The following is a 26,650-nucleotide window of genomic DNA, read 5'->3' as shown; positions in this document are numbered from 1 at the left end:
AAGAGTCTGGCACCGACCAACCCGCCCCTTACGACACCCCGGCACTTGGGACCAAACATGTATTCGCACGCCAGGATGGTGCGGGTGTTTTTATTTCCCACAGTGCAGCGGGACTTGACTCTGTGCAAGCCTGGGGAGCACCATCATATAAAAAATATACAAAAAAATAAATGTCTGCAGTAGCATGCAGTTCTTCATCAAATCTGGAGCCAACATGATGAATACTTGGAGTTAAAACGGTGAAGTAAGGAGTTATAGACCAGAGGACAAACAACTTTGCAATTCATGCACAGACTATTCCTGCACGGGCCACCCAGCAGAACAAAGCCTTCACCAACATGCCAAGAGCAGGGTCACCACACATGCTGAGGAAACCACACACGCATACAGAGATGGAAAGAGATGTCCTCTCCTGGATGCATTAATTCATGAGATGTGTTAAGTTGTAAATAAACAGGCCAGGGACAGTATTTTCAACGTTTTCGGTGCATCTGTTGGTGTAAGTGCAATTTAATGTCTTCTTAGTTTCCTGATTGGTTCCACACCCTTTTGTTAAAAAAAGCCTCGTACACACCTGACTCAAGATCCCAGGATAAAATGTTGAAATTGTAACGCATATAAATGCCCGTCAGTCGAAGGTGAATGATTGGTTAACTAGGGCTAGCGTGTTCGCCTAAGCCACACCCACATGGTCTGTAGAAATGATCTTAGAACTAGAATGAGCTGTTCGTTATCAGGTTGTCTTCTACTTCTGAACATTTACTTCACTTTAAGTTTTGTGGATGCTTAATGTGACTCATCTTTGACGACACCGTCACCTCCAGAGACTTCACCAGGAATCACTCTCCAAACCTCTTGATCTGACCATTAAATCTGTGTACAAAGTGAGATGTAATTTCTTCACTCTGCAGATCAGTGAAGTAGATCTGGATATGAGACCTGTTCCTGGCATGGTTAGTTTGTTTACAGTGTATAAAAGGCCACCCTGACTTAGTTTAGATCCTCTGGGGACAAAGCTGCTCTGCAGCGTGTTTCTCTGAACTAAAGCTCCCAGCAGATTAACCTCCGAGGTCCCCTCTGCTCATATTTTCTCCCCATTAAGCAGGTTATGTATTGAGCTTTTAAATCTAGAAGGCAGGAAGCAATACATAACAAAAAGATGGAATTAAAGTGTATCTTTATCTTTGTATGAAGAGCAAACAATCAGATGGTATTACTGCATATTGACTGTACTCCTGTAGCTCTGTTTGTCTTTCCAGGATTGTGCTCACACGTCTCTCTGTTCTGTTGTCGTCCCACAGTTTACCAAAGGTTGTGAAGAGACGTGTGAATGCCCTCAAGAACCTGCAGGTCAAATGTGCCCACATCGAGGCCAAGTTCTACGAAGAAGTACACGAGCTGGAGAGAAAGTACGCTGCCCTCTACCAGCCCCTCTTCGACAAAGTACGTCTGACTCTGTGTTTTGACTTTACATGCATTTAAGCATCTCTAGTGTTTCTGTGCATCAGTTTACAAAAATGTTTTTAAGATAAATAAAGAAATAATAAACCTACTACTACTAATAATACTTATAATATAATAATTATAATTATCATAATGATTAGATTTATATTAGTACTAATAATTATGATAGAAATTATATTAATAATATTAATACAAGTAATAATAATAAAATAATATAATATGGATAAAATAATACTTAAAAATAATACTTAATTATAATAGTAAATAATAACATATTAATGCATTTTTTTATATAATTGATTAAATATTAACAATGTAAAAAACTCAATACAGTTCAAAGGTTTTACAAGAATAAATGCAAATTAAACAGTAAATCATTGTTATAGAGGTAAAAAAACAAGAATTAAAGGACAATGAACATGTTTTAAGACATCACATCAGAGAGAATACAAAGATAAAGAACATTCAAATAATAACTGAGGAAATAATAAAACATTTAATAATCAAATGAATACAATCAAATTAGTTAAATTAAATTAAATATAGATTAAAAAGGTGATGTCACAGAGCAAGTCTGTAAAAGTGAGTCTTAAGAAGAGACTTTAAAGATGTCACTGACTCTGCAGATGTGTCGGTTATTTGAGTAATTAAACTCATGAACAAGAGGAATTTTATAAATGCATCGTCATTCAGTACACTATATGTTGTTGAATCATTCTCCCTCTAAGTGTTTCTCGAGCGAGCCGCCATCTTTAAGCTCTTATGCACTGCTTCAATGCCTCTCTCCCAAATACACAACATACCACCTTTGATCTACAAAGCAGCCTCAGGATTGTGCAGCAGCTTTACTGACTCCTCAGCGGTGTTATAAAAGTGTTCACAGTGAAGCAGAGGGCTGATTACACTTTAAGAGATCCAGATGATTTTTATTTTTGCAAGTCAATCGATACCTTTTTATGGAAATCGCTTAAATAAAACGAGCTGCTGATTTCACACTTTGAAAGCATCATCTCATGACCACCTGATAAAGGTATCCTCCTCAAACTTTCAGCACCTCCACCTGCAGGCTCCTACTAGTGTATCAAAGATGTTACCTCATCACTCCTGACATTTTTGCATGTGAAATAATTCTGTTAGGAGGGATGAGGTTGGAGCATTGGGTGCAGACACAATGTTCTCCTGCTTTAATAAACATTTCCGATCATCAAAATGAGGAAAAATGTTCTCTGCAGTTTCCCAAAAGCCAAGGTAATGTGAAGCAAAATTCAAAACTTGATTAAATCTGCTCCAATTTAAATCCAGTTTCATGCAGACATCACCTGCATCATGCAAACGTAACTCAATGTGCTGAGCTTTCCGTGCATCCGCAACAGCACAGGTTTTGTTTTCATGTAAACAAACTGGAACATGTTCTCGCCTGTCACTGGAGCAGCTCACACCTTTTTTAAGGAAAAACAAATAACAACAAAACAGTATTTTTTGATGCATGTCTCACCTTTTTTTTCTCCTCTCGTTCTTCCAGAGAAGCGACATAGTGAAAGCAGCATACGAGCCCACAGACGAGGAGTGTGAATGGAAGGCAGATGAAGAGGAAGAGCTGACAGTAAGTAAGCAGGTACAGGTGACGTATACACCTGCATGCTTCCCGTCTGACTCAGCACTTCGGTTTTTTCTCCTGGTGTTTCCTGCTAGTTTCAGATGTCATGCATGAGAAGCCCAGCCACAACAGAATTCTGCATCAAAGAGTCGCATGAAGACAATTTAGGGAGACTTAATTTGATTCACTGACCTCACTTCTTTCATATATTTGTTATTTATTTGGTAATTTTGGCCACTTTTGTTCAGATTTCCCTCTTTTTTTAATCTCCTCTTCTTCGCCTCATCTTTCCGGGTGTGGATGGTGAAAGCTCTTTGTGTCACATGAGATGTGTGGAAAGAAAAACTGTCGATCAAGCGTTATTTTGAAGAGAAAATGTCTCCCTCATCAGGATGAGATGAAGGAGAAGGCCAAGCTAGAGGAGGAGAAGAAAGACGAGGAGAAGGAAGATCCCAAAGGCATCCCAGAGTTCTGGTTAACAGTGTTCAAGAACGTGGATCTGCTCAGTGACATGCTGCAGGTTGGTTCTTCCACATCTCGGAAAATAGGTCACTAACAGTGTTTGCTCATATACTGAAAAATCAGGGTCTGCTTCCACCTGCTGGTGAGGCTGTGAAGTGGATTATGACAAAAATATGAAGGATGTTTTTCTGAACGTTGTTACTCTCTTCCTCAGGAACACGATGAACCAATCCTTAAACATTTACAAGATATTAAAGTAAAGTTCTCAGACCCAGGACAGCCCATGGTGAGTGAGCTCAACTGATGTTGAATTGAAAAGCAGTCTGTCTTTTCTCATCATCAAACCGTTCGTTCTCCTCTTCAGAGCTTCACGTTAGAGTTCCACTTCGAGCCCAACGACTTCTTCACAAACACAGTGTTGACGAAAACCTACAAGATGAGGTCAGAGCCGGACGAGAGCGACCCCTTCTCCTTCGATGGACCAGAGATCATGTCCTGCGCAGGGTGGGTGCAGATCATCACTTCGATTCTTTGCTTTTGTTGTTAACAGATGTTTTCTGGAAAGTGAGAGCAGAGAACACAGACGTTTAAGCTTTAAGGCTGATTTATACTTCTGCGTTGCCCCTACGCAGCAGGGGCTGACGCGGACATGAGCACCACATACTTGTGCACCGATGTGTCTGTGTTGCACAGCAATTCTCCGCCGAAACGCTTGAGGGCAGTGTGGTCTCTCTGATAGCCGGTCGCCTGATAAACAGCAACATGTTGCTGCTGGAAGCAGACAGAAGATGAAATACATGGCCGATGAGCGTCTGATGAGCGGGGTCCCCGGAAGTGTTGTAACTGCGGGAAATACAATGCAGCTGAGCGGACCAATCACAGGGCTTGCGGTCCGAGTCGATTCTATGCGTAGTTACATTTTGGAGGAGTTGCACGTCTGCTACTATGCATAGGCCTCTGCGTAGGTACGGGGGCTACATGGACCCCCGGCGTAGGCTACGCCGCCGATTCGACGCAGAAGTATAAATCAGCCTTAAGTCTACGAGGAATCTGAGCCACTGATGTTTCTATAGGGTGCACTGTCCACCAAAACTAAGAGCCAATGAGTTTAATCGTGGAAAATTAGATGTCATTCTGCAGGATTTCACGCTTTCAGTGGACATATCTGAGAATTGAGCATGAAAAGCAACCAGGAAGTGACTAAAATACAAAACAAAGCCAAATAGTGACGGCTGATGCAACACCATGAGTCCTAAAACTTCCCTGCAACATATTTAAAGCTGACCTTGGAAGCATGTCGTTAATGCACGTTGGATGTCTCTCTTTTAAAGATGAACTAAGACATTCAACTTAGCAGTCCAAATTTATAACCATGCTGTGTGATTTTCAGACCCTCGCTGTAAAAAACATTCCCCCAGAACACTTTTGTTTTCCTTCTTGGCTCTTTTTCTCCGTACTCATTTCAATGTAGAGGTGGGATGAAGTATCGATACGGCAGTGATGCAATCATTAATCCACTGGGGCAAAGTATTCTTTTAATCAAGTAGATAAGGCGCCCTGCCAAGTAAACCGTATCAGTTCTCATGATGGCAAGAATAACATGAATGAGGGCAATGTGAACAGCAGCTAGTTAGCAGAAAAGTTGATGTCTGCATGATATCAGAAGAAGAACGTGGGATGACAGAGGTCAAAAGATGCTCAGAGGTGTGGAAGTCACTTTAAAAACAAAACAGAATAAAGAGAGAAAAGGAGGAGGATTTAATTGGTCCCATTTAATATACAAACACTGCAAACTCTCAGTTCTGTAATTTCTTAGAGTGGAAAATATTCAAACCACCACATCCTCCCCTCAGTATCTCGACTATATCTGACTCCTTCCCTCTGAATCATCTCTGAGTGGATATCAGCGGCCTCCCCGACCTTGCTCTGAAAATAAACTTCAGTTGTCGTTTAGATTTGACATTTAAAAAGTTCAGATACTGACCTTGCTTTCTCCTGCCGCTGCCCCCTCCTCGTGTTTCACCACAGTTGCACGATCGACTGGACGAAGGGCAAGAACGTCACGTTGAAAACAATCAAGAAGAAACAGAAGCACAAGGGCCGCGGCACAGTGAGGACGGTCACCAAAACAGTCCCCAACGACTCCTTCTTCAACTTCTTCACCCCACCAGAGGGTAAGGATGAGCAACTACCCGCTTCATTTAGCATTTCCTCAAACGATGGCGTGCTGTTTCACTGACCTGAATCCTCTCTTCTTGTTTACAGTTCCAGAAAACGGAGAGTTGGTAAGTCAGTGCACTTTAACACTCACTTATGCATTTCAATTTTTCATCAGCTCATTAATTAGTCAAATCAACCAAATGCTTTCCTCCCCCGGTTATCTATCATTCAGTAATTAGTAGCTGAAGGTTTTTATCCTGACTCACTCTGAAGATCCGTCTTTAAAAAGCTTCATAATTTAAACGTCCAAACATTTCATTATCTGGCTCTGAGAGTAGTTTAAAGGATAACTGTGGTGTTAAATAAGCTTTTGTTCTTGTCAACCAAACCCATGAAAAGACTAAAATACCAAGAAACATGTTCTCCTAATGAACACTGTTTATACAAGCTTAATACATATTTCTCCTCTGGTTAATAGAGCCATTCAAAACACATCTGTGAGTCACACCTCCTCTGACATTTTGCTGCAAACAAAGAAATGGCATAGCAACTAATTCCTGGTGGTTTAGATGGAAATTAAAATTATGACTAACTGACGAGTCTAAAGATAAGAAACCGCTGAAAACCGTCAAACTGGATGCAGAGTTTGGCTACAGCTTGCAGGTCCAGATGCCTGTGCTGGTTCCTCATTGCTCCGGTCAGGTGGTTATGATGTATGTCTCAGCCTACGCACAACTTTATCTCCATTTACTTGATCATCTGTGTGTAGTTACATTCAGGTAGTAGAGCTTTATGGAATTAGTAGACAGTAACCAGAGCTACAGCCCCACCTAGTGGTAGATGGCTGCACTACAGCTTATACACAACACATAACGGCATTTTGGGCCTTACAGAGAAGTAATTCTGGTGCCGACCAAGCGGCAACCTCCGGTCTCAAAATATGAAGCCCATGTGGAAGTGTTCAAAACTGCAGTTAATCAAGCATCCACTTGAGGCTGGCGGCAGAAACACAGGAAACCACAGACACCAATTCAAAGAAGACAATCTTTACAACATGTTTACAGCCTGGTACAAAAAACGTCTTGGCTCTACGTAGCTAATATCTCTATCAGCACACACTGTACAGGGGGTGAATTTTTTTTACAACACAATGGTTCAGAAGATATTAAGATTTGCCCAAATAAGGACATGACTGACTCGACTGACAGGTGGGAACACATAGCTGTTGGCTAGGAAGCTCAAACCCCCGCCTCTTTACCTCACACTAAGTTTGGTTGAGTTCAAAATTTCCAATACGTCTCCCGTCGACGATTGGCTTCAAAACAGCGCTCAGGAACAGATGGGGGATGTCACAGATATTACGTCCATTATTTATACAGTCTATGATTCCAACTAGTGAAGGAGACAACATTTGATCGTTTGTTGATTAATTGCACATTTTATTTTCATCCATTCATGGCCCGAACGCTCTAAAGAATCTGTTGTCGAATAATCTTCCCCAAAATGTGCCCCCTACTCTCCTGTTTGAGGGTTGTTGGATTAAGTAATATAGATTCCAGATGCTTTAGAAAAAGACTGAGCAGTAAAACAAAAAGCCTGTGCACTACAAAGGGTCAGAAAATCAATTAAAGACAAACACATTACTATAACTTTTTAAGGGGTTTTGAAGAGAGAAATACAAAGTAAGATCATCATCTTTTCAGGCAAGTGAGATCCCAATCTTTGTTGATTTTTAGAAGGCCATATAGAGAAAATAATGTCAAGCCTCAGCCATATTCTAAAGAAGAAATAGTCTATTATAAATCTCCATAAAGATATTAGTTTGTTTTTTCATTCGGACTCGGTGATTATAAAAGGACAGCGATGAGTAAACTGTTCACGTGTTGACCTGTGTGTTCCCAGGATGAAGACTCGGAGGCGGTCCTGGCTGCAGACTTTGAAATCGGCCACTTCATCCGTGAGCGGATCGTTCCTCGAGCTGTGCTCTACTTCACAGGAGAGGCCATCGAGGACGATGACGATGATGTGAGTGTTGGCGTCTCGGCTCCAGTTTGGCAGCCTCTGTAGTTTAGTAAACACACGCCAGCAACTTCTACATTTCACATCACGCTGCCTGCTGTAATGTTAAGATGAGTTACCCAGAATGCTTTGCTCTCTTTGATTTTAAGGAACTTTCTGCTAATGTTTTGGAAGACATTTTTTTTGTTGCTTATCATTTCTCTGACTTCATCACTAAGATGATGATGAACTGTTCTAGAAGAGGTTTCTTTATTTCTTAACACTGCAACAGTCAGGATTGTCCTCAGGAAAAAGATGACACTTGTCATGTCTGAAGACTTGTTGCTAACCTTCATGTTTGTGTTTTGCAGTACGATGAAGAGGGAGAGGAGGCAGATGATGAGGTGAGACTATTTACAGCAACATTTAACAGACGACACACAGGAGATGTTTGCAACAATTTTTTATTCTTATTCTGCTGTTTTTTTATTTTTATTTTATATTTTTATTTGCTCCTGAAATTTCTGCAAGTTAATCTAAAAGGTTCTGCAATAAGGTGCTCTAAAACTTCACAACATGAGTTATTTTTACATAATACCAAAAGCACAGAAGTTAACAAAAATGCAGATCTACACTCAAATGTTGAACCCTAAAGCTGCCACGAGCAAAAAAGAGAGGAGTGGTGATCGATAGCATTAAAGACGCAATTATGGGTACATAAAGTGAGAAAACTCAGAGATGAGATGTAATCTGTAACTGTGTCACGGTGGTAATTGTCTAATGAACTTAATTTGAAATTCACAGCGCCGTGCTAAGATGTTGGATTCTATTTATTTACTTTTTTTTTTCTCCAACCTGGGCGCCGTGTGTCTCTGCTCCGCTCTGCTCCCCTGTCACACCTGAAGCTCTCAAACACAGTATTCAATCTACTGCTCGGTTAATGCTTACCTGCCCGTTAGGTTTCTGTCTCTTGCAGAACGACTAAGAGCAGAGGTGAGGGACAGTGACATCACCTCATCCTGTTATGTTACCTATCCTGACCTGCAGACTGTCCAGAGCTTCACTCCTCTGCTCGATGATTGAAACTGCAAAAGATCAGAAATATAAAACTTTGAAATGCCGAGAGAGCACCAACTTTCTGCAGACACAGAACACTCTTCACCTGACTCATCAACAATAACTAAGAGGGAATAGGAGTCTTTAAGTTATTGTATTTATTACATCTCTCTTTACTTCATCAGCAGGCCGGTTGTTGCTCTGGTTTGTTCGTGTTGAGTTGTCAGTCTGAAGTGTCTCTGTGCTGTGTGTGCAGGAAGGTGAGGAGGAGGCTGATGAGGAGAACGACCCTGACTACGATCCCAAGGTGAGATCACCTCTCACACTTACACACTCTCTCACACTCACTCACTCACACACACACACACACACACACACACACACACACACACACACACACACACACACACACACACACACACACACACACACACACACACACACACACACACACACACACAGCCCCTCCCCCTTTAAAGATCTCAGTTGTCTGTATAAAGACCTGACTCAGCTCTTCTCTACTTGGTCGGCTCAGGATGTTTCCTTCACAGAGTAAAGCGGCTCCTCTTGAGGTCGTTGATCTCAGCTGAATTTAAATGTTTTCAAACTCTTCAGGAGTCTGAGCTGCAGGCAGAGAACAGCTGTCAGAAAATACTTTTAAGAGTTCAACATACAGAATACATACTGTCAAATGCATCTCATTCTACACCAGCTTTGGTTTGCTTCAGCTTTTATTTGATTCTTGTGATCTTAATTTGGCGTCACGACCAAAAAAACTCAGTTAATATTTTCCTTCTTCACCTTTTCGTCCCGAGATCCTGAACTGTGTTTGAACGGTGAACTCTGACTCAGCTGCATGTTACTAAAATTGAAACTTTAACCTCCACCCTGCATAATACACAGATCTCGTAACCCTGAAGCTACCTTCCCACGGTTCTCTCTCTCTTTTTTTTTTAAACCCTTGAACCTTCCTGAGTTTAAAATTAGTGTTTACACTGTTACTGTATTTAACAGCCTCGAATTGAGACCTGTGAAATCACTGCGGACTCATTTAATATATCAAACTCTTGTTTTTGTTTCAAGTTGCACCATTTACTATAAAACATGAATGTTGTCTCAGCAGCTGCAAAGTCATAAAATAGACTATCTCAAACTAACGTTAGATCAATATAGAAACAAAGAGGAGTTAAGGCGTGCATTAAGCCTCCTATGATGTCCAGCTAACAGTCGGTGCCCCTTAGAATGCACAGTAATACATAATTCTCATGACATCCACACCTATCTGATCATTTGTTTACGTTTTCAAAGAGATTTAGGTCACTGAAAATGGAGATTCCTTCCAAGGTGGAGTTTTTTGACAACCCAGTTTTGTCTGTGCACAGCCTAAATGGACGTTTCAAGAAACACTGACGTACCTGCACATGGCAAATGTTGATTATGTAAATGGTGCATGCACCAAGATAGCAAGCTACCGGTTTGATTAAGTCTGCTCAGTGCTGTTAGGTTTAAATGAAATTTAAGAAAGTAACCCTTCTGTTTTCCATCGTATTACCGCGGCATGACGGCGAACAAATATACCATGCTCAATAGTTTTTAATTCGCCAATCCGTGCACAGTTTAAAAAAACAAGTTTTACAATTGCTGCTTGCTCAAGAGGACGCTCAACACATGCACAATGTTGCTTTACGGTGTTTGACGTGACAGACTGAAAACATTTCATCACCACATATCGGCTTGGCACGCCTATGCAGACGTTTTCAACCATTACTGCAATGTTGTGCAGACAGAGAAATACTCATAAACACCTTCAGAGCGGACAGGATTATATATTAATACAGAGGTAAAAATCTGTTTGAGAGAATCTGTAAACACGCTGACGTAGCATTCATCTTAATATCTTATCCTTTATCTCTGTTATTTTCTCTACTTAGCAATATACGTGTTAAACTCTTTGGTAAAAATGGGTGATTTAAAGTTCGACCTAATAGTGATTCTTGTGCTTTTGGAGCCAGTCTCCATTAGACCCTCTAGGGCCTGCAGGTCTTTTCAGGACACATTTTGAATGCCGTTCATATTGAGCTTTCAGGAATCCGATGTTTTGGACTCATTCAAATAAATACGTTTTGAGGATCTTTGGCATTTTTAACTATAATATGAAGTAGTTTGTTTAGATGAAAACTTGTCCACAGATTCCAAATCTGCAGAAGCTTATTTATCACTTCACATCCTCCTGATTGAGGTGATGCACCAAGAGTAGATATGGTGTACACAATAAGAAAATTAAAAGTCTGTTTGAACATGACGCAGTTAAAGCGTTTTTACTCTGATACTCCGGTTCAGCGCTAGTGTTCAGCGCTAGTGTTCAGCGCTAGTGTTCAGCGCTAGTGTTCAGCGCTAGTGTTCAGCGCTAGTGTTCAGCGCTAGTGTTCAGCGCTAGTGTTCAGCGCTAGTGTTCAGCGCTAGTGTTCAGCGCTCGTGTTCAGCGCTCGTGTTCAGCGCTCGTGTTCAGCGCTCGTGTTCAGCGCTCGTGTTCAGCGCTCGTGTTCAGCGCTCGTGTTCAGGGCACATTTATCAAGTCTTTTCTTTCCCCTCCCTGGAGCGGCTTCGTCAGTTTGACACTCTTCCAGAAAAACAAGCATGACCTTTTTGCTTCTTTGCTGAACAGAAAACGCCTTTGACATTCTGTATTCTGCTAGTTTTTGCTTTTTTTATTTTCTCCTATTCATTAATGTTTCTTCATCTCCGGTCACTTTGGCATCTTTTGTCAGCTACTTCTTTAAATTTTTCCTCACTAGGTTTAAGTGGTGACTGTAGAAAAATAACCCTATCCTGGTAGGTACAGCTTGTGACTTTGTCAGCTTACTACCATCACAACCCCGCCCTCCTCCTCCTCCTCCTCTTGTTTTCCACCCCTCCATCTTTCTTTCTGTATCTCCTTCCCTCAACATCAGCACCTTCCTCTTCTTCCTCCTCCTCCTCCTCCGCCGCCGTGCTGCACCTTCCTCAGTTACTAACTCACCGGTTTGTTGTTGGTTTTTTGCAGATTAACCCATAGTGAGTTTTGCATTTGCACCTGTATTTTTTCTGTATGTTGAAGCTAGTCCGACCTTCCTTTTCTTTTTGTCTCCATGTCGACGCCCACAAACTCAGCCTAGTGTCAGTTTGTAGGATAAGGATGTCCTCCCATGAATCCTGTGATTTGATGTCATGGATGTTTGTTTTTAAAAACCCATTTGAACATTTTTTGTCCATTTGTCCATGACTCTTCTCCTCCTTCCTGTTGACATTAGTCATCTTCAGCTGTCCTCTCTCTGTAGTTCTGCTTTAAAGCTGACAGGACGGCTTTTAGTGTTTAAAATAAGCTCTAACCTAAATCTGGCCAACGATCAAAATAGAATAAAAGCCGACAAACTGTGATGTCTCCCCGCGGTGCCGTCTTTGTCAGCTGGAACATATTTTGTGTATTTCATGAGGAACCTGACGGCCTCTGCAGATAACGATCAGAGCTGTTGAAGGGGTCTCTGCACAGATGCTTCATTACAGCTGAGCCGTTACTTCTCACATTTTGGTGAAAAATCATCTCGCACAGGAAACTATTTTTAGTCTGCAGCCAAACGTATTGCACAATGACCAAAACGACCTTACGCTGCTCAGTCAGTGTGGCATCAGGCCATGGAGAGCAGCTGCAGCGTGCCATCACCTTCAGAAGTGTCTAATGTCTGCTGGAAGGACGCCCCCACCCCCTCCACCCCAGTATGACGGGCTGTTAATGATCTCTCTGTGCACCTCTCATCCTTTATTTACTCCACTGTTTCCTTTGTTTTTGGCAGCTAATTGATTTTAGCACAATAGCCTGAGGTTCTGTTTGAAGTGGTTCCATTTATTCTCCTGTAGCAGCAGCAGCAGCAGCAGCAGCAGCGTGATATTAAACTCAGTTAGTCGGCTGGTGAGCAACAAAATAATAACAGCACAGAAAGTGAGAGGTCTGAAACGCTCTCTGCAAACTGAACTGTTCAGAGGTTCAGCTTGACCTCACTTGATCACATAGTGCTCTCTAACTTCAGCTTTAAATTGTGGATTTTAATGATTAAAGGAATAGTTCGATAATTTGGGAGCTGCACTTCATTGATTCGTTGCAGATCATGAGATCAGTCGTACTTATGTCTTAATAACAATGCTTTAGCAATCTTTTTGGAAGCTTATTTCAAAAGCAAAATGTCAAAGTAATTGTTAACCTGCAACAAGGAGTGAGAAGAAGCTCATGAAATTAGAATGCAAGAATCCTGCACATTGTCCAACTTAAAGATAAACATTTTGATGGCAACATCTGGAGCTTCATCAGGCAATCTGCAAAGACATGCAGAACAACTTAAAAGGGTGTGGCTATCAGTCTGCGCATAATCATTATTGCAGCATCTATGAGGTGAAAAAAACCCAAAACAGCTGTTTACTTAATTGAAAGAATAACTAAAAAAAAGACAAGCAATCTTCTCTGATCTGTCACGGCACAGGATTTGATATTTTTCTATTCCAGTCAACTTCCACTGGATCCGCTCTTTTGCGTTCCGGCTGCGTCTCTCATCCGGCAGGTTTGAACCCTCCGGATCAGATACACAAGACTTCTATTTATGCCAGAGCACGATGCATCAATTTCAACAGAGCAGATGGAGCGGGACAGGAAGACAGGCACCAAAACAAAATGAAAACATCCGGTTAATTTTCAGAATAAAACACTGTGTTATCACCAGATCATATTTCACTTAACTACAACAACAAACCGTCATGATGAGCGGAGCCAGGCCTGGAGTCAACAGGTCAGAGGTTTTCAGAGGACCAGAAAGACAACATGGATGAGGAGAGGAGGAGGAGAATCCTTGATTCAGTAATTACCGCGGGAAAACCTCAGTCACATGACTCCAGCTGTCTGGTGGTCCAGGTCTGTGCTGTATTCTGAAAACGCAACCGGTGGGTGTTGAAGAGAGAGCAAGGAGCCAGACTGCAGTGGATCAGAGATACTGATTGGGCACAGACTGGTAGCCACACCCATTTTAAGTTATTTTGCGTGACTTTGCAAAATGTCTGTTGGATGAAGGTCTAGTACCAAAATGTTGCCATCAAAACATTTATTGTGCAAGTTGGACAATGTGCGGGATACTTGCAATTCTAATGTTTGTATATGTTAAAAGAAAGGATTTTAAGTATTTTGAAACTGCTTACACAAGCTTTGTTCTGACGTCTTTATTTCAACATGTAAATAAAAACCGAAGCTTGAAGAGGATGCTGATGTTTGTGTTGAAAGTTGTCTGGAAACTTTCAGGTGTTCTGATCTTGTTGCAGCTTTTGAAACGTGTTAGTCGTTGGATTAGCATTGCTGTGTGTACACCTCCTTGGTCAGATTTGTGTATGCGTGTGTGACCGTGTGTGTTTTTGTTCTAACTGCCCCTGCGCTCTCTTGCAGAAGGATGCAGCCCCCCCAGCTGAGTGTAAGCAGCAGTGAAGCCCGGCCCGGCTGCCTTGAGGATCAACTGCACTGTAACAGCTTCAAAAATTACAACAAAAAAACAGATTAAAAAAATAGTTACTTACCGCCTTATAATGTTTTGTATTTTTCTTGGTAGAGAATTTGAAGAAAAAAAAAGTTTCAAGATTTTTGTTACAAAAACTCATGGTAATATACTGAGAGCTGTGTCGCTCGCTATACATAGTATTTTACTAGACCTGTTTTTCCTTCTCTTCCTCCTTCTCTGTACAATAACTAGATAGAATACAGGAAAAAAAAACTCCCTCAAACAGCATGAACTTGTTTCTTCACTGCTAAAAAAATAGTTTGGGTTCTTGTGAAGTCTTTTGTTGTATTTGCTCTTAGACAACAGCTGTGGTTTAGACTGCATCGTGTCAATTCATAATAATCCCTCCCTCCTCCTCTCCCTCTTTGTCCTCCTACCAAAGCTCCGGGTTGATCTGTTCTGGTTGTGTTTTAACTCTTAGCGGGGCCTTTAAGCACTTGTGAAAGCACTGTAGCATTTCCAGGTCGAGTGACGGAGGAGAGACAGACGGGTGACCTGCCGCCAGTCGTCTATTCCACTATCTAATCTTGCTGAGCATGGGATCTGGAGTTGGTGTTTTTGGCCACTTCCTGCAGCACTTGTGCTCAAATACTTTCCGCTCTTGATACATTCCAGTAAGCAGACTGGCTGGCTCTGTTGTTATGGATCCACTTCTCTATAACTGGACGTTTAAATTGACAGTCAAAGGATTTTAACGCTCCCGGGGCTTTGGCACAGCCTGGTCGAGTCTCTTTAACATTCCGAAAAAAGCAGGTCGACAAAACGGTAACTTAGTGCTTCAGGCTCCTCGTAGGCTCGCAGTGGCATTGCTGTCGTCTTTTATAGCACCTTGTACTAGCGCGTGGTGTACCAGTGGCGTCCTGTCATCGGTTGGCTGTCTGAGTATTCCTTGTGAGCAGCACTTTTGTTTCACGCCCCCTTGTGTAAGGGGGGGGGGCGGGGCTGTAACTGCGCTCTGTGGAGAGGTCAACTTGTGCTCCCTGGTTTTTGAAGCAGCGGACGCACACTTGGCCTGTTCAGAGAGGCTTCAGAGGGCAGATGTAGCACAGCAGAGACGAGGAAAAACAGAACCCCCCGTATTATCAGTTTACCTCTCATGTCGTCAGTGTGACTCACATGGACCCCCGACGGTCTCACTCATTATTAATCACTGTGAAAGAAAGAGAGGGGGTGTGTGATAAGGCCATCATGTTGGCCAATGACCCACCACCCTTCCTAAACCCAAAACCCCTCTTCCTCTGTTACCCAGAAGGCCACAGAGAAGCATGTCAGAGCAATACTTAACGCCAGGAGGGGGACCGAGAAGAAACCGTAGCCTGCCCTCCTCCCTCCCTGTCCATCCTTCAATGCCTTTTTGTTTTAAGTCTTGAACACAGCCACGTGTTGGTTGTCCACAGTGGAGAGCAGGGTACTTCTCATTCTGCAGGGAGTATTCACATCATGTTCATTGGAGAAAAAAAAAAAGGACGAGAGGGTTTCTGTCGGGTCCTTCTGAGCAGCTGTTGTCAAGGCAAAATGCTATGCTACAAAAATACTAATGTACTCAATAACTGTACGTGTATGTTCATGAATAAATTGGTTAAACATGTCTGCCGTGGTCGACTCAGTCTGTCCCTCATCTCTATAACACTCATGATGCTTCACAGTAAAGTTTTAAAGCATCAGCATGAAAGTATACTCATGAATAACTTTTTGGGAAGATTTGAAGCAATGATTCAGAGTTTGGTAGCCTTTAGTTACAGCTTTAGGAAAATCTGAAAACCTCTTAGAGAATATTTAAGAAGGCTCTTCTGGGTTTAGCGGACCTTTGAATAATTAAACATGGTCATGTGAAGCTCCTGAATGTTAAAGTTTAAAAAAAAAAAAAAAACAGACAAAAATTAAATTAGTTGATTTGTTTGATGAATCTGTGATTATCATTGCAGTAACACTTCAGACAACTGAGAGCTTTTAGGAAATCTAGATGAGACAAAAGAGAGGTGTTAGAGAATCATTGGAAGAAAGATATTGACATAAAAATGAATACAACCAATTATTCCTCTCGTCTTGGTCTTCAGATTTAGTTAATCACCAGCTCCTAAACTGTGGATCCAGGGGATTCAAATATGTCAGATATTGCATGCAAAACAATGTATTTCATGCAGACTATTTTAACTAGCATTAAAATCCAAGGTACATAAACGCCTGGATTATTTAGACACAACAAGCTGTTAGTCTAGTTTTATACATATTTTAATTCAACCACTTGCCATTAGAGGGCGCCATTGCAGTGAGATTGTACAGCTCTTGGCACTAAATGACCTCCATGAGGAATATGGTTTGTAATGTTTTAAATAGTGACCACAATTAATGACACACACACACACACACACACACACACACACACACACACACACACACACACACACACACACACACACACACACACACACACACACACACACACACACACACACACACACACACACACACACACACACACACACTGAGAGAGCCGTTTAGTGAACCTGACCCCAGAGAGGCCAGCAACAGTGGTGCAGGATAAAAATACAACATTAATTCTGACATAGTGATACTGCAGTAATTATAACAACTAATGTATGATTGTAACACGACTATTAAAGAGGTTTGTCTGATAGAAGCTGCCTGACTACAGAGCTGTATGCTGTTTATATCTGCAGATATTTCTTCTATGATGCTGATCTGAAGATAAAACTTCCATGAGTGATGTTTTAATCCTTTATAAATTTAAACATGTAAATGAATCTGCTTCGTAGATGTAGTGGAAATTAAATGGAAGTGAAAGTACGCTGACGCTTTATAAAAATGGTACAAATAGACTTATGTAAGGCTTAACTGATGCATGAGTCATCGTTATTAGATTCATGAATTAATGCAGGATGTGATGATCAGGTCACCTTCATTTAATGTGAGTGGTTCTGTTCATGGATAATACTTTCAGGAAGGTAATTCAGTTCATACATGGACTCATTCATAAACTTGAAGAAAGGTATGTAAAGGACTATTTGTGCCTTTAAAAAAAATATATGATTTATTGTCTGATAAGTGCTTGATTTTAACAAAGTATCGTATTTCAGTGAAAACATGTTTTTTATTTTGCTTTCAGAGATCCTGAGTGAGTATTAGTGTTTACTGTAGGGTGGACTCGAAGGTTGACCGCAACATTTCTAAAATACATTTAATCATGAATAAACATTAAAGAAATCACATGGTGCAAACATGTTGAATGAAATTAAATACAAAAAAATGCAAAAGTATTCCATTATGCACAACAAAAATAACAATGCACAAAAGTATTTCATGAGACAAAAAGAATGCAACATATTTCCAGAAACTCAAATACAAATTCGCAAAATATGAAAATATTTAATGACAAAAATGACATTTTGAAATAACTAATGCACCAAAAAAAAACACACATTGTAAAACTAAAAATGAAACTCAAAACCTTTTAATACGTTTTTTTTTTAAATTTCATTATGCACAAAATAATTAACAATGCACAAAAATATGAATTACACAAAATGCAAAAATGTTTTCAGAAACCCTAAAAATATTCACAAAATACAGACATGACAAAAATGGCATTTAAAAGTAATGTATGCACCTCAAAAAATCACAAAATGAAAAAAAAATAATTGAAACTCAAACATTTGATTAACCGCAACTATCATTTCATTTTTTTTCAAAAATCATGGAAAGTAAAAATATTGTGTGTTATGTGAAATGTCTGGGGTTTAGTTTAAAGTATCTTATGTTTATTAAAATGCTTTTGTATATTGTTTTATTGTGCATAGGTTAGCAGTATTCACATGAAAACATCAGGACTTGATCTTTTGTAAATGTGTGAAGTCTCAGAGGTCCCCAGCTTTGTAACCACAGCTGTGGAATATAGAGTCAGCATAATATAGAGGTTATCCAGTTCATCAAATGCCAGAAAATGCAGCTTAAAATAGAAATTGCTCTAATCTCTCTCAATGAACATGGTCATCATCTTTATTTGGAATCACATAACATCATTACTGTGACTCCCTATAAACCGGTCCTACAGTCCCCATAATAATAATTTTAAAATCCTCAAATCTAATTTTATAAAAATGAAGTAGCTTCCTTTTATAAGTATGATCTTGTTAGTGTGCAGTTCTTGTTGTTGGTGTCCCAGGGGGCTGAGTGTCACTGAGGGGGGCGGTGCACATCTCCTTCAGACCCCTCCCGCCCCCCTCACACACTGAGACCAGCAGCCAGACAGTCAGACAGGCAGGCTGCCTCCTCACTACAACCAACGACACCGCTACAACCACAGCATCACAGCAGCGGCTCATGCCTGCACCTGCTCCGGGGTAAACCAAGCTTCATTTTCCCGTCCCTCCATCCCCCCGTCCTTCTATCCCTCCGCCCGCTTTGTGAGGCAGCAGCCGGGAAGCTGGAAGCCTGACGCGTCCAGGTGAAAATGCTGGAAAACGGCAGGAAGGTTTTCAAAGAGGGTCTGCTGGAGAAGCGGAGCGACGGGCTGCTGCAGCTCTGGAAGAAGAAGCACTGCGTCCTGACCGAGGACGGCGTGCTGCTGCTGCCGCCCAAACAGCACGATCCGCCGCAGCACCACCACCACCACGGGGACGCGGGGAAAGTCAAGGAGCTGCACTTCGCCAACATGAAGACGGTGGACTGCGTGGAGCGGAAGGGAAAGTACGTGTACTTCACGGTGGTCATGACGGAGGGGAAGGAGATCGACTTCAGGTGCCCGCAGGACGAGGGCTGGAACGCGGAGATCACCTTGCAGATGGTCCAGTACAAGAACCGGCAGGCAATCCTGGCCGTCAAGTCCACCCGGCAGAAGCAGCAGTTACTCGTGGTGCAGATGCCCGGACAGAAGACGATCCGCAGCGCGCCAAACGTTGCGTGACCTGCGGCGAGTCCCGTGGACGTTGGTGCGCCATTAGCGGTAAGACGGCTACAGAGAGCGCGTGATCGAGGAGGGGGTCCCCAGGTCCGGGGACCACCTGGGGATCCCCTCGCATAATAAAGGACCCCATTTCTTCTGGTTCTATTTTACTCCCTGGATAGCTGTGCCATGAGAGAGGACGTCTGCTTCCACCACAGCGTTCAGTCCCTACAGATCAAACACTGATATTCTTCCAGGAGGGGACACAATGTGGATTTACCTTACGAAAAGAAAAGTTTGGGACCTTTCTGTATGTTCCTACTCATGGAGGTGAAGTCCTCTTCAGGAAAACATGCCGGTTACCCATCCTGAGGCAGGTGTGACATTTATCAGAGGGGGGCTCCTCCATATCAAACATGTTTGGTTTTATGCACAAATTAGTAGATCCAGAATATAAAGGATAGGTAATCAGTGGTGAGGGGTTTATTTTTCTCCTATAATCCATTTGAAGTAACATTAAGTAGACATTGGACATGTTTAAGGCACAATGTCAGAGCCTAGATCCGAAAACAGGTGAAAATATGCATAAGGGACTCAAATGAGGCTCAAGACGCACAAAAATTGGTTGCGTCCAAAACAGTTTGGATTTATATACATTTACGCAAACATGTCTCTAAATGACATCTCACACTCTAATCTGTACTCCAGCCTCAGCCTCATCACAGGCAGTGTATGCAGAGCCACACTCCAGCTGAACACCAGAGCAGGTAATCACTCAAACTCGAGTAAATTGGTGGAATGAGCTGCTTTGTGTACAGATTTCTGTGCACGTGGTTCTCTGTGACACGTGTTGATTTGTTGTCACCCTGATGTTTAACCCAGTAACTCAACAAAGGACTAATAATTCATTACATTACAATGAGGTGGTTGTGAGCATAAGTCCCCAAACATAGTGGAAACACTGGATGATTACCACTCTGACTAAATATGACTGTTCCTTTAAAAAGCACAACATTTCCATAAACAGGTAGTTTGAGGTAGATGTATCAGTTTAAAGCTACTTTAACAGAAACAGGCCGTGGGAAGTGTCCTTAGTAAGAGGAGTTTTCTGAAGTCTAGGTGAGCAGCAGGGCCGTAGCTACACTCGAGGTCAGAGGTCATGTCTTCTAAGGATTTAGAGGATTTGAGCAACTCTGAAATCTGTTTTATCTTCAGCTCACACTTGTTTAATTTCCAGCTTTTATAAAAACAAACTCTTATTATCACCTGCTCTCAGTTTGCGGACTGTGCTCAGATTCATTCTGGACATTTGGACTTAAAACTCAATATGAAGAAGATCCTGTGATATATTTTATTCTAAGCACAGAGCTTCTTATCCCTTATTCTTCATTCGGGACTTAAAGCTCCTCTGTGGGTTCGAACTTTGAGGAGGTCCCAATAATGCCTTCATGCTTCAGGTGACTTCAGATCACCTGTGCCCCCCGTGTCAGGCCCATCAGTCTGCGGTCCATCTAATTGAATGCATCTGCAGGTTAATGGACACTCAGCAAGAGGACGAACATCAAGTTGGGCTGCACATCCCCTCCTCCTCTCTCCAGGAGACCTCCCTCTTCCATGTAGTGGTTTCCACTGACCAGCGCCCCCTTCTCTCTTTCCAATACAGAGACTTATCTCACAAAGACTGACGGACTGAAAGCATGTGAAGAGACGCCTGTATTCCACCGTGCGATGGGTTTATCCCTTATTTATTATATGTGTATATATATTTTCTATATAAAACGTTAAACTGTTGGTGAATGTTCAGTGTGGTTGTTGCTAGAGTGGAACAAGAAATACTCATGTGGAGGTTCTAGATTATACGTTAGACACAGAGTCCCCTGAGGAGGAGCTTGCATACAGTATAGCTGGGAGGCTTCATGTCAGATCATTTAATTGCAGGTGTAAAGTGTGTCAGTGTTCACATTTCCATTTCCAGACTGAACCAAAGAATCATTTCCTGACCTTCTGTCTGTTGCAACGTGACAGCTCAGAAGATTAAGAACTCAAACTGTATACATATACAGTGTGAGGAGTTCTCTGCATGACCTCTACCTGCTCTGTTTGATCTTTGATTTGAATCATAGCTATAATTTTACATCATTTTATTTGGTTTTGATTGTTACAAGCCATCTTCTTTATTATAGAGTCTTAAATCTGAGTGAGAGGCCTTCATATTACCCATACTGTTTGATTTCTGCTGTCATAGGCTGTCTGTGCAAGCAACCTCTTAGGAACATTGACCGTATATAAAGATGGACGACATTACTCCCCCTCCTACCATTGTTAAAAAGTGAAGACAAAATACCCCCACAACTGGTGCTAGTATCTTGCAAATCGGAGCCTTTGTGTTCAAGCTCAAACTCTTCCACTAAAATATTTAAGTTACCAATGAAGCAACAAACAACCCTAATGTCGGGACGGTTTACAGCAGAACAGGTTCTTATGTTGACTTGAACCAGACTCTCACAGTAATAGCAACAAAAGTGTGATGACTCTTATGTCATTGTTTCTCCTTTACTCTTCAAAACTGGTGAACAAATGGTTGCAGGAGCGTAATTTGCCAACAGAGCTGTCAATCATAATGTTATACCTCCCTTTTAAAAGCATTAAATAACTAATTTAAGCTAAACTTTGAGGGAAAATGAATATTTGAACAAGAATCCGCATGATGAGAAGTAACTACAATGACAGACTCCACATTTGAGAACTATTTTGTCGGCCTGTATTTTGATTTTAAAGTTTGATCCATGTCCCATTGGTTTCAATGGAGGAGGCAGGCTTTAAGACCTACGCTGCAGTCAGTCAGGCGAGGGAGCTCTGAATGTTTCTGCTTCACTTTAGGGTAGCTCTCATGACGTCCATCTTTCATGCAGTCTATCATGATGACATCAGTATAAACATACTGATGTTTAATGTTAGACGAGGACCTCTAGTGGCCACATTTATAATGATATGAGCAAAACAGTACTCAGCCTATTTAACCTGCGTTGACCTACTTATTTCAAACATAATTAATTAGTTTTATCAACCAACTTCATCACAATGTTAACGTGCAGTTACATGTTTTACACCGTCACTAGTACTCCCTGATGGTCATACTGTTTTGGGAGTGATTGGTAGTTGACCTGATCTAACATTTAGCTATGAGGACATGCTCCAATTTCAGGAGTTCAGCTATAAAGATGATATAATTTCTTGACTGTTGACAACCCAGTTTACTTAACCTTTAAAAACCTTTACAGTTTAAAGTTTGTTGACATTCAGAGACTGTTTTTGGAGAAGAGGAAAGCTGACATGTTGGCAAACTGGTCGGAGTATTTTCCTGACAGTCTAACCTGTCAGCTACAACACTCTGCTATCTAGTGCCATACATAGTCCCAATGTATTCAAGCTTAAAGAGACATATTTGGTGACAGTGTGGAGTTAATTTCTGCATTACTTCATGTGGAGCACGAGTCCTCCTTTTTGATTATCTTCATTCCTGTTGTTGACCTACACATTAACGGCACAGTAATACTTCACCTAAAAAGCTCAAATTTTTGAATTCCAGAACCAGCTTCAGAGTTGAGGTGCTAAAGGAGATATATTGATCTTTTTTTAAGGTGTTTGTATTCTTTAAGTCTCCCTGGCTGTGTCTGAATGCTTCACACTTGAACAGACCATTAGGACAATATCTCTTCTCAGTAATGAGGCTGTTCTTGGCAGTTTTGTAAAATTGTGAAAAGGTTACTGAGCTACCTCGGCTGATGTTGTGATCTTTAAATTTTGAATTGCAGCAGTTTTCTTGTTGAAGGTTGGAAAGTTAAAACTCTTCATACATTCTGTTAGTTTTGCCATTCTTACAAAGGTTGCATCGTGAAAATTCAGGCCTTCCAATTTGCTAAATTAAGCTAATTTAGACTTCTCTCCACTTTTTGATATTAACTCCAGTTGATTTTGTCCTCAGTAGCAGCCCAGCCTTTCAGGAACTGTCACAAATATCGCAGTTTTCTCACTCATGGGCAGAAAAAAACGGATTGTACAAAGGACAGACTAAAGTGTGTGATTACTGTGAAGCATCTAAAGGTTCAGGAGTGGCCTCGGCATTGTTGTGTTCATTATGGAGGACGTCTTGCTGTCTGAAGACGTTTTCTCTCTCTCTGGTTCATGCTATTTCTCGTTGTCTGGAAGTGTTTCCCACCGCTTTCTCCTCTTGCCAGTGTATCACAGCCATCCAACACATGCCTCAGTGTTGTTGTCATCTCCCACACAGGGTAATAGCTGTGCCCTTTATCTAATGCGACTGGTGTGATGCTTCTCTGACATGCCTGCCTGTTGCCATCATTACACACACAGTTATAGCTCTGCCCTCGTCCAATTTCTTATTTCAATGTGAGATCTATTTTCATACCTCAAAAAGAAACATTCCATTAAAAAGAAACAAAAACAGCACGCTGTGTGGAGTGTTTTTTTCCTTCCTGTGCACAGATGGATTTCTCAGCCCTGCAGGGTCAGCGGGGTCATTTCAGCGACCTGTTTAAGTAGCTGCTGCTCTGTCGGCCTCCAGCCTTTCATGCTCTACAACCACTGAACCTTTCACCTCCTGTTTCCTGCTCTAAAAGTAGCCGCAGCGTGTAGAATTGGGTTTCACTGCCAGTTGTTGCCGCTCAGATAAACTGCCAGCACGTAATGTCAAATGCACGCGTGGCTCCGGCCGCTCTCCTGTCTAAAGCCGAGCTAATTCAATTAAACGCGATGCACATGATGGCATCCTCTCTGACACATGACAGGCTCACTGCTGCAGGAGAGAAACATCACTGTGTCAGGAGGCAGATCGTCTCTGTGAATATTAAAACCTAGACTACAGAGTCACGTTCTTCACGAGTCCTTGGATGATGCTTCTCCTTTTGTCTGTGCTTCACAGAAAATCACAGAGGAAGGAGCGAGAATAAGAACGCAAAGATATTTGAGACATTTAGCAGATCTGCCAGTATTAAATGTTCCTCTAACATGCTTATAACACAGCTTTAATACTGAGAAATGCATGTACTAATAATAAAGGCAAAGGCCCTATTGGAGGGGTGAGTCCATGTTATGCTTTAAATGTGATTTAAAGTATCTTAAAATTGAAATATATTTCAAGAAATTACACTCATTGTAAGTCGCACTGACCTGACAGATGATTCTCCTTTCAAGATATTACAAACAAAAAACAAGGCCTAAGTATCTGCACAAAATTATTTCACCTCTCAAGGAAATTATACCTGCAGATATTTTTACTCTTTACAAACACTTAAAGGTACAGTGTGTAGAAATGGGAATATTTAGCGATATGTAGCGGTCAGATTCTGGATTGAAACGCTCCCTTGCTCACCCCTCCAATCACTGAAGTGATGGTGGCCTTTGAGGACAAGAAGCTCCTGTGATGGTTGGTAGGATCCTCTGTCAAGTCTTTACCATCAAAAATGTCTATCAATAGCAAGCGGCAACCTCCGACAGCGAGAACGGAAGCCAATGCGGAAGTGTTAAAAACTGCAATTCCTCGAGTGTCCACTTGAGGCTGGCTCCAAAAGTACAGGAAACCACATACATGCAAATTCAAAATCAAAAAGCTGGTCTTAAAAGCAGAAATAAACATGTTTACAGTCTGGTACAAAAGAAGAGTGTAGTCTGAATAGCTCATTTCTCTATCGGCACACACTGTACAGGTACAGTGAATTTTTTCATAACGCTGCAATTTCGAAGATATTAAGATGACGAGTTTTCCATTATGAGAGGCACAGCTGACTTGATTGACAGGCAGGAACACTGTAGCTGTTGGCTAGGAGGCTCAAAGCCCGCCTCTGTACGCCACACTCGCTTGACAGAAGTTATGTTGCGTTCAACATTTCCAATATGGCTGCCGCCGTCGACTTAACAAAGTTAACAAAATAAAAGAATTGTCAGGTCAGTGTTGTTTATGTGAAGTCTAATGACATATTGGGATGCGCTGTTCTAGGAAAATTTCATAATGGACCAAAAACAACATGCGGTGACTCCATCTCCTCTTTTTTCATCAGCACATGAAGTGAAAACATGTTTAGGGTCATCTTTAATGTGTTCACATGGACTCATGTAAGAGGAGAAAGGCTCAGCGAGGACATGATTGAGTTACGGCCTGTCTTCTTGTTGACACTCGTCAGTCATGGCCATGAGTCTCTTTGAACTCCAGCAGCTGCTCTTCAGAGGTTACATAAGAGTCCTCGCCCGGTCCGTCTTGGTATGCATGCTGACCGCCAACTTATTCCTCACATCTTCATCTCTCTGTGATCAGGAGGAGGAGGAGGTAAGGACCTGTGAGAGCAGGTGTGTGTCACTTTTGAAGAGTGGGATGTTAGCTGAATCCTGACTTCATTTCACTATCACAGAAAATAATCAGTTTGGTAAATTGACCACCGAAAAGAGAGTCAAGATCAATTCAGGGACTTGTGCTCTTAAAATTGTTATTTTCTTTATTATTTTGAGGTAAGAAGGAACTTTACTAACTACTCTTGAATTTAATATACCAATCATCTAACATTTTAGCACCTTAATCTGAATGTTGACTTGTTTTAGATTAAATACAAACATCCTTTCTTTTTTTTTATATACTTTTTTTATACTTCAATATTATACATACATGAGATACATTTCTTACAGGTTCAAACCTTTTTAACACAACATTTTGTGACCCTCCATCCATACATCATGAGTGTTAATTCTGAGACTTCGCGTTGACCGGCACATGAGTGATGTTACTGTGAGAGAAGCTCTTCACAGAAAACCTTCATACGTCTCAAAAATTGAGCTAAATTAGGGTTGAAGGATGTCAAGTTATTAAATAAATTTGTGGAATGATATGAATCTGAGATCAGGAGTGCGCACGCAAGAGCTCCGGGGTAAAAACTAGACAAAGAAAACACACGTGTCAAACAAATCACAGCAAGAAATGGAAGTGAGTAGCCTTGAACAAACCCGGAAAATTCTGCTGATGGACTTCAAAGAAGATATCTCTAAGCATATCGGCGAACTGCGACTGGGTTTTGAAAACTTTCGCTGAAATTAAAGAAAATACAGGAGGATGTAAAAGAAATCCGCTTCAATATTGGAGAGGCTGTCGGTAATATTGAACACGCCGAGCGAAGAATTCATCAGCTGGAAGAGAGAGAGAGGTGAGAACAGTTAAGAACCAAAAGCAGCAGCATGTTTATGACTTGATACTTCTCGCCTCATCTCATTGAATAAACTCTCTGAAGCTGTCTCCTCCATTTAGATCATTGTATCAGACCACACTGGGGCATTAATGCAACTTTTACTCAATCAAGACACAGGTATGAATTGCTTGACACCATTAATACCAATGTAAAAGTCAGCACTTGTTCCAGCTTCACGCAGATGCTCAGGCTT

At 41.4% G+C, this 26,650-nt stretch overlaps 2 protein-coding genes across 5 annotated transcripts in view; both read left to right on the top strand.

The window, feature by feature from the left end:
• The window catches only part of nap1l1 (nucleosome assembly protein 1-like 1), a 32,216-nt gene extending 16,324 nt beyond the window's left edge, over positions 1-15,892 (top strand). The window contains exons 5-15 of one of the 2 annotated variants that reach the window (XM_034674131.1): positions 1,302-1,443; positions 2,987-3,067; positions 3,453-3,581; positions 3,738-3,809; positions 3,888-4,027; positions 5,552-5,697; positions 5,789-5,808; positions 7,586-7,708; positions 8,053-8,085; positions 8,994-9,044; positions 14,196-15,892. In XM_034674131.1, the coding sequence (XP_034530022.1) occupies positions 1,302-1,443; positions 2,987-3,067; positions 3,453-3,581; positions 3,738-3,809; positions 3,888-4,027; positions 5,552-5,697; positions 5,789-5,808; positions 7,586-7,708; positions 8,053-8,085; positions 8,994-9,044; positions 14,196-14,234 (976 nt within the window). In that variant the 3' untranslated portion in view covers positions 14,235-15,892. Of the gene's footprint in view, positions 1-1,301; positions 1,444-2,986; positions 3,080-3,452; positions 3,582-3,737; positions 3,810-3,887; positions 4,028-5,551; positions 5,698-5,788; positions 5,809-7,585; positions 7,709-8,052; positions 8,086-8,993; positions 9,045-14,195 lie in introns of both variants that reach the window. The other variant, XM_034674130.1, reaches the window with a different exon arrangement.
• A 2,193-nt stretch (positions 15,893-18,085) lies between these two features.
• On the top strand, positions 18,086-23,677 carry phlda1 (pleckstrin homology-like domain, family A, member 1). Of its 3 annotated transcripts, XM_034674151.1 has the most exons (3): positions 18,086-19,584; positions 19,916-19,974; positions 20,739-23,677. In XM_034674151.1, the coding sequence occupies exon 1, from the start codon at positions 18,776-18,778 to the stop codon at positions 19,226-19,228; it is 453 nt and encodes a 150-aa protein (XP_034530042.1). In that variant the 5' UTR covers positions 18,086-18,775; the 3' UTR covers positions 19,229-19,584; positions 19,916-19,974; positions 20,739-23,677. The 3 variants fall into 3 exon arrangements, with proteins under 3 accessions (XP_034530042.1, XP_034530040.1, XP_034530041.1); XM_034674149.1 differs by having other exon boundaries at positions 19,916-23,677; XM_034674150.1 differs by having other exon boundaries at positions 18,086-19,974.
• Positions 23,678-26,650: the final 2,973 nt, after the last annotated feature.

Source organism: Notolabrus celidotus, chromosome 21 (assembly GCF_009762535.1).
Source record: "Notolabrus celidotus isolate fNotCel1 chromosome 21, fNotCel1.pri, whole genome shotgun sequence".
Taxonomy (NCBI): Eukaryota; Metazoa; Chordata; class Actinopteri; order Labriformes; family Labridae; genus Notolabrus; species Notolabrus celidotus.
Note: the sequence above shows the minus strand (reverse complement) of the source record. Positions and strands in the feature narration are given on the sequence as shown.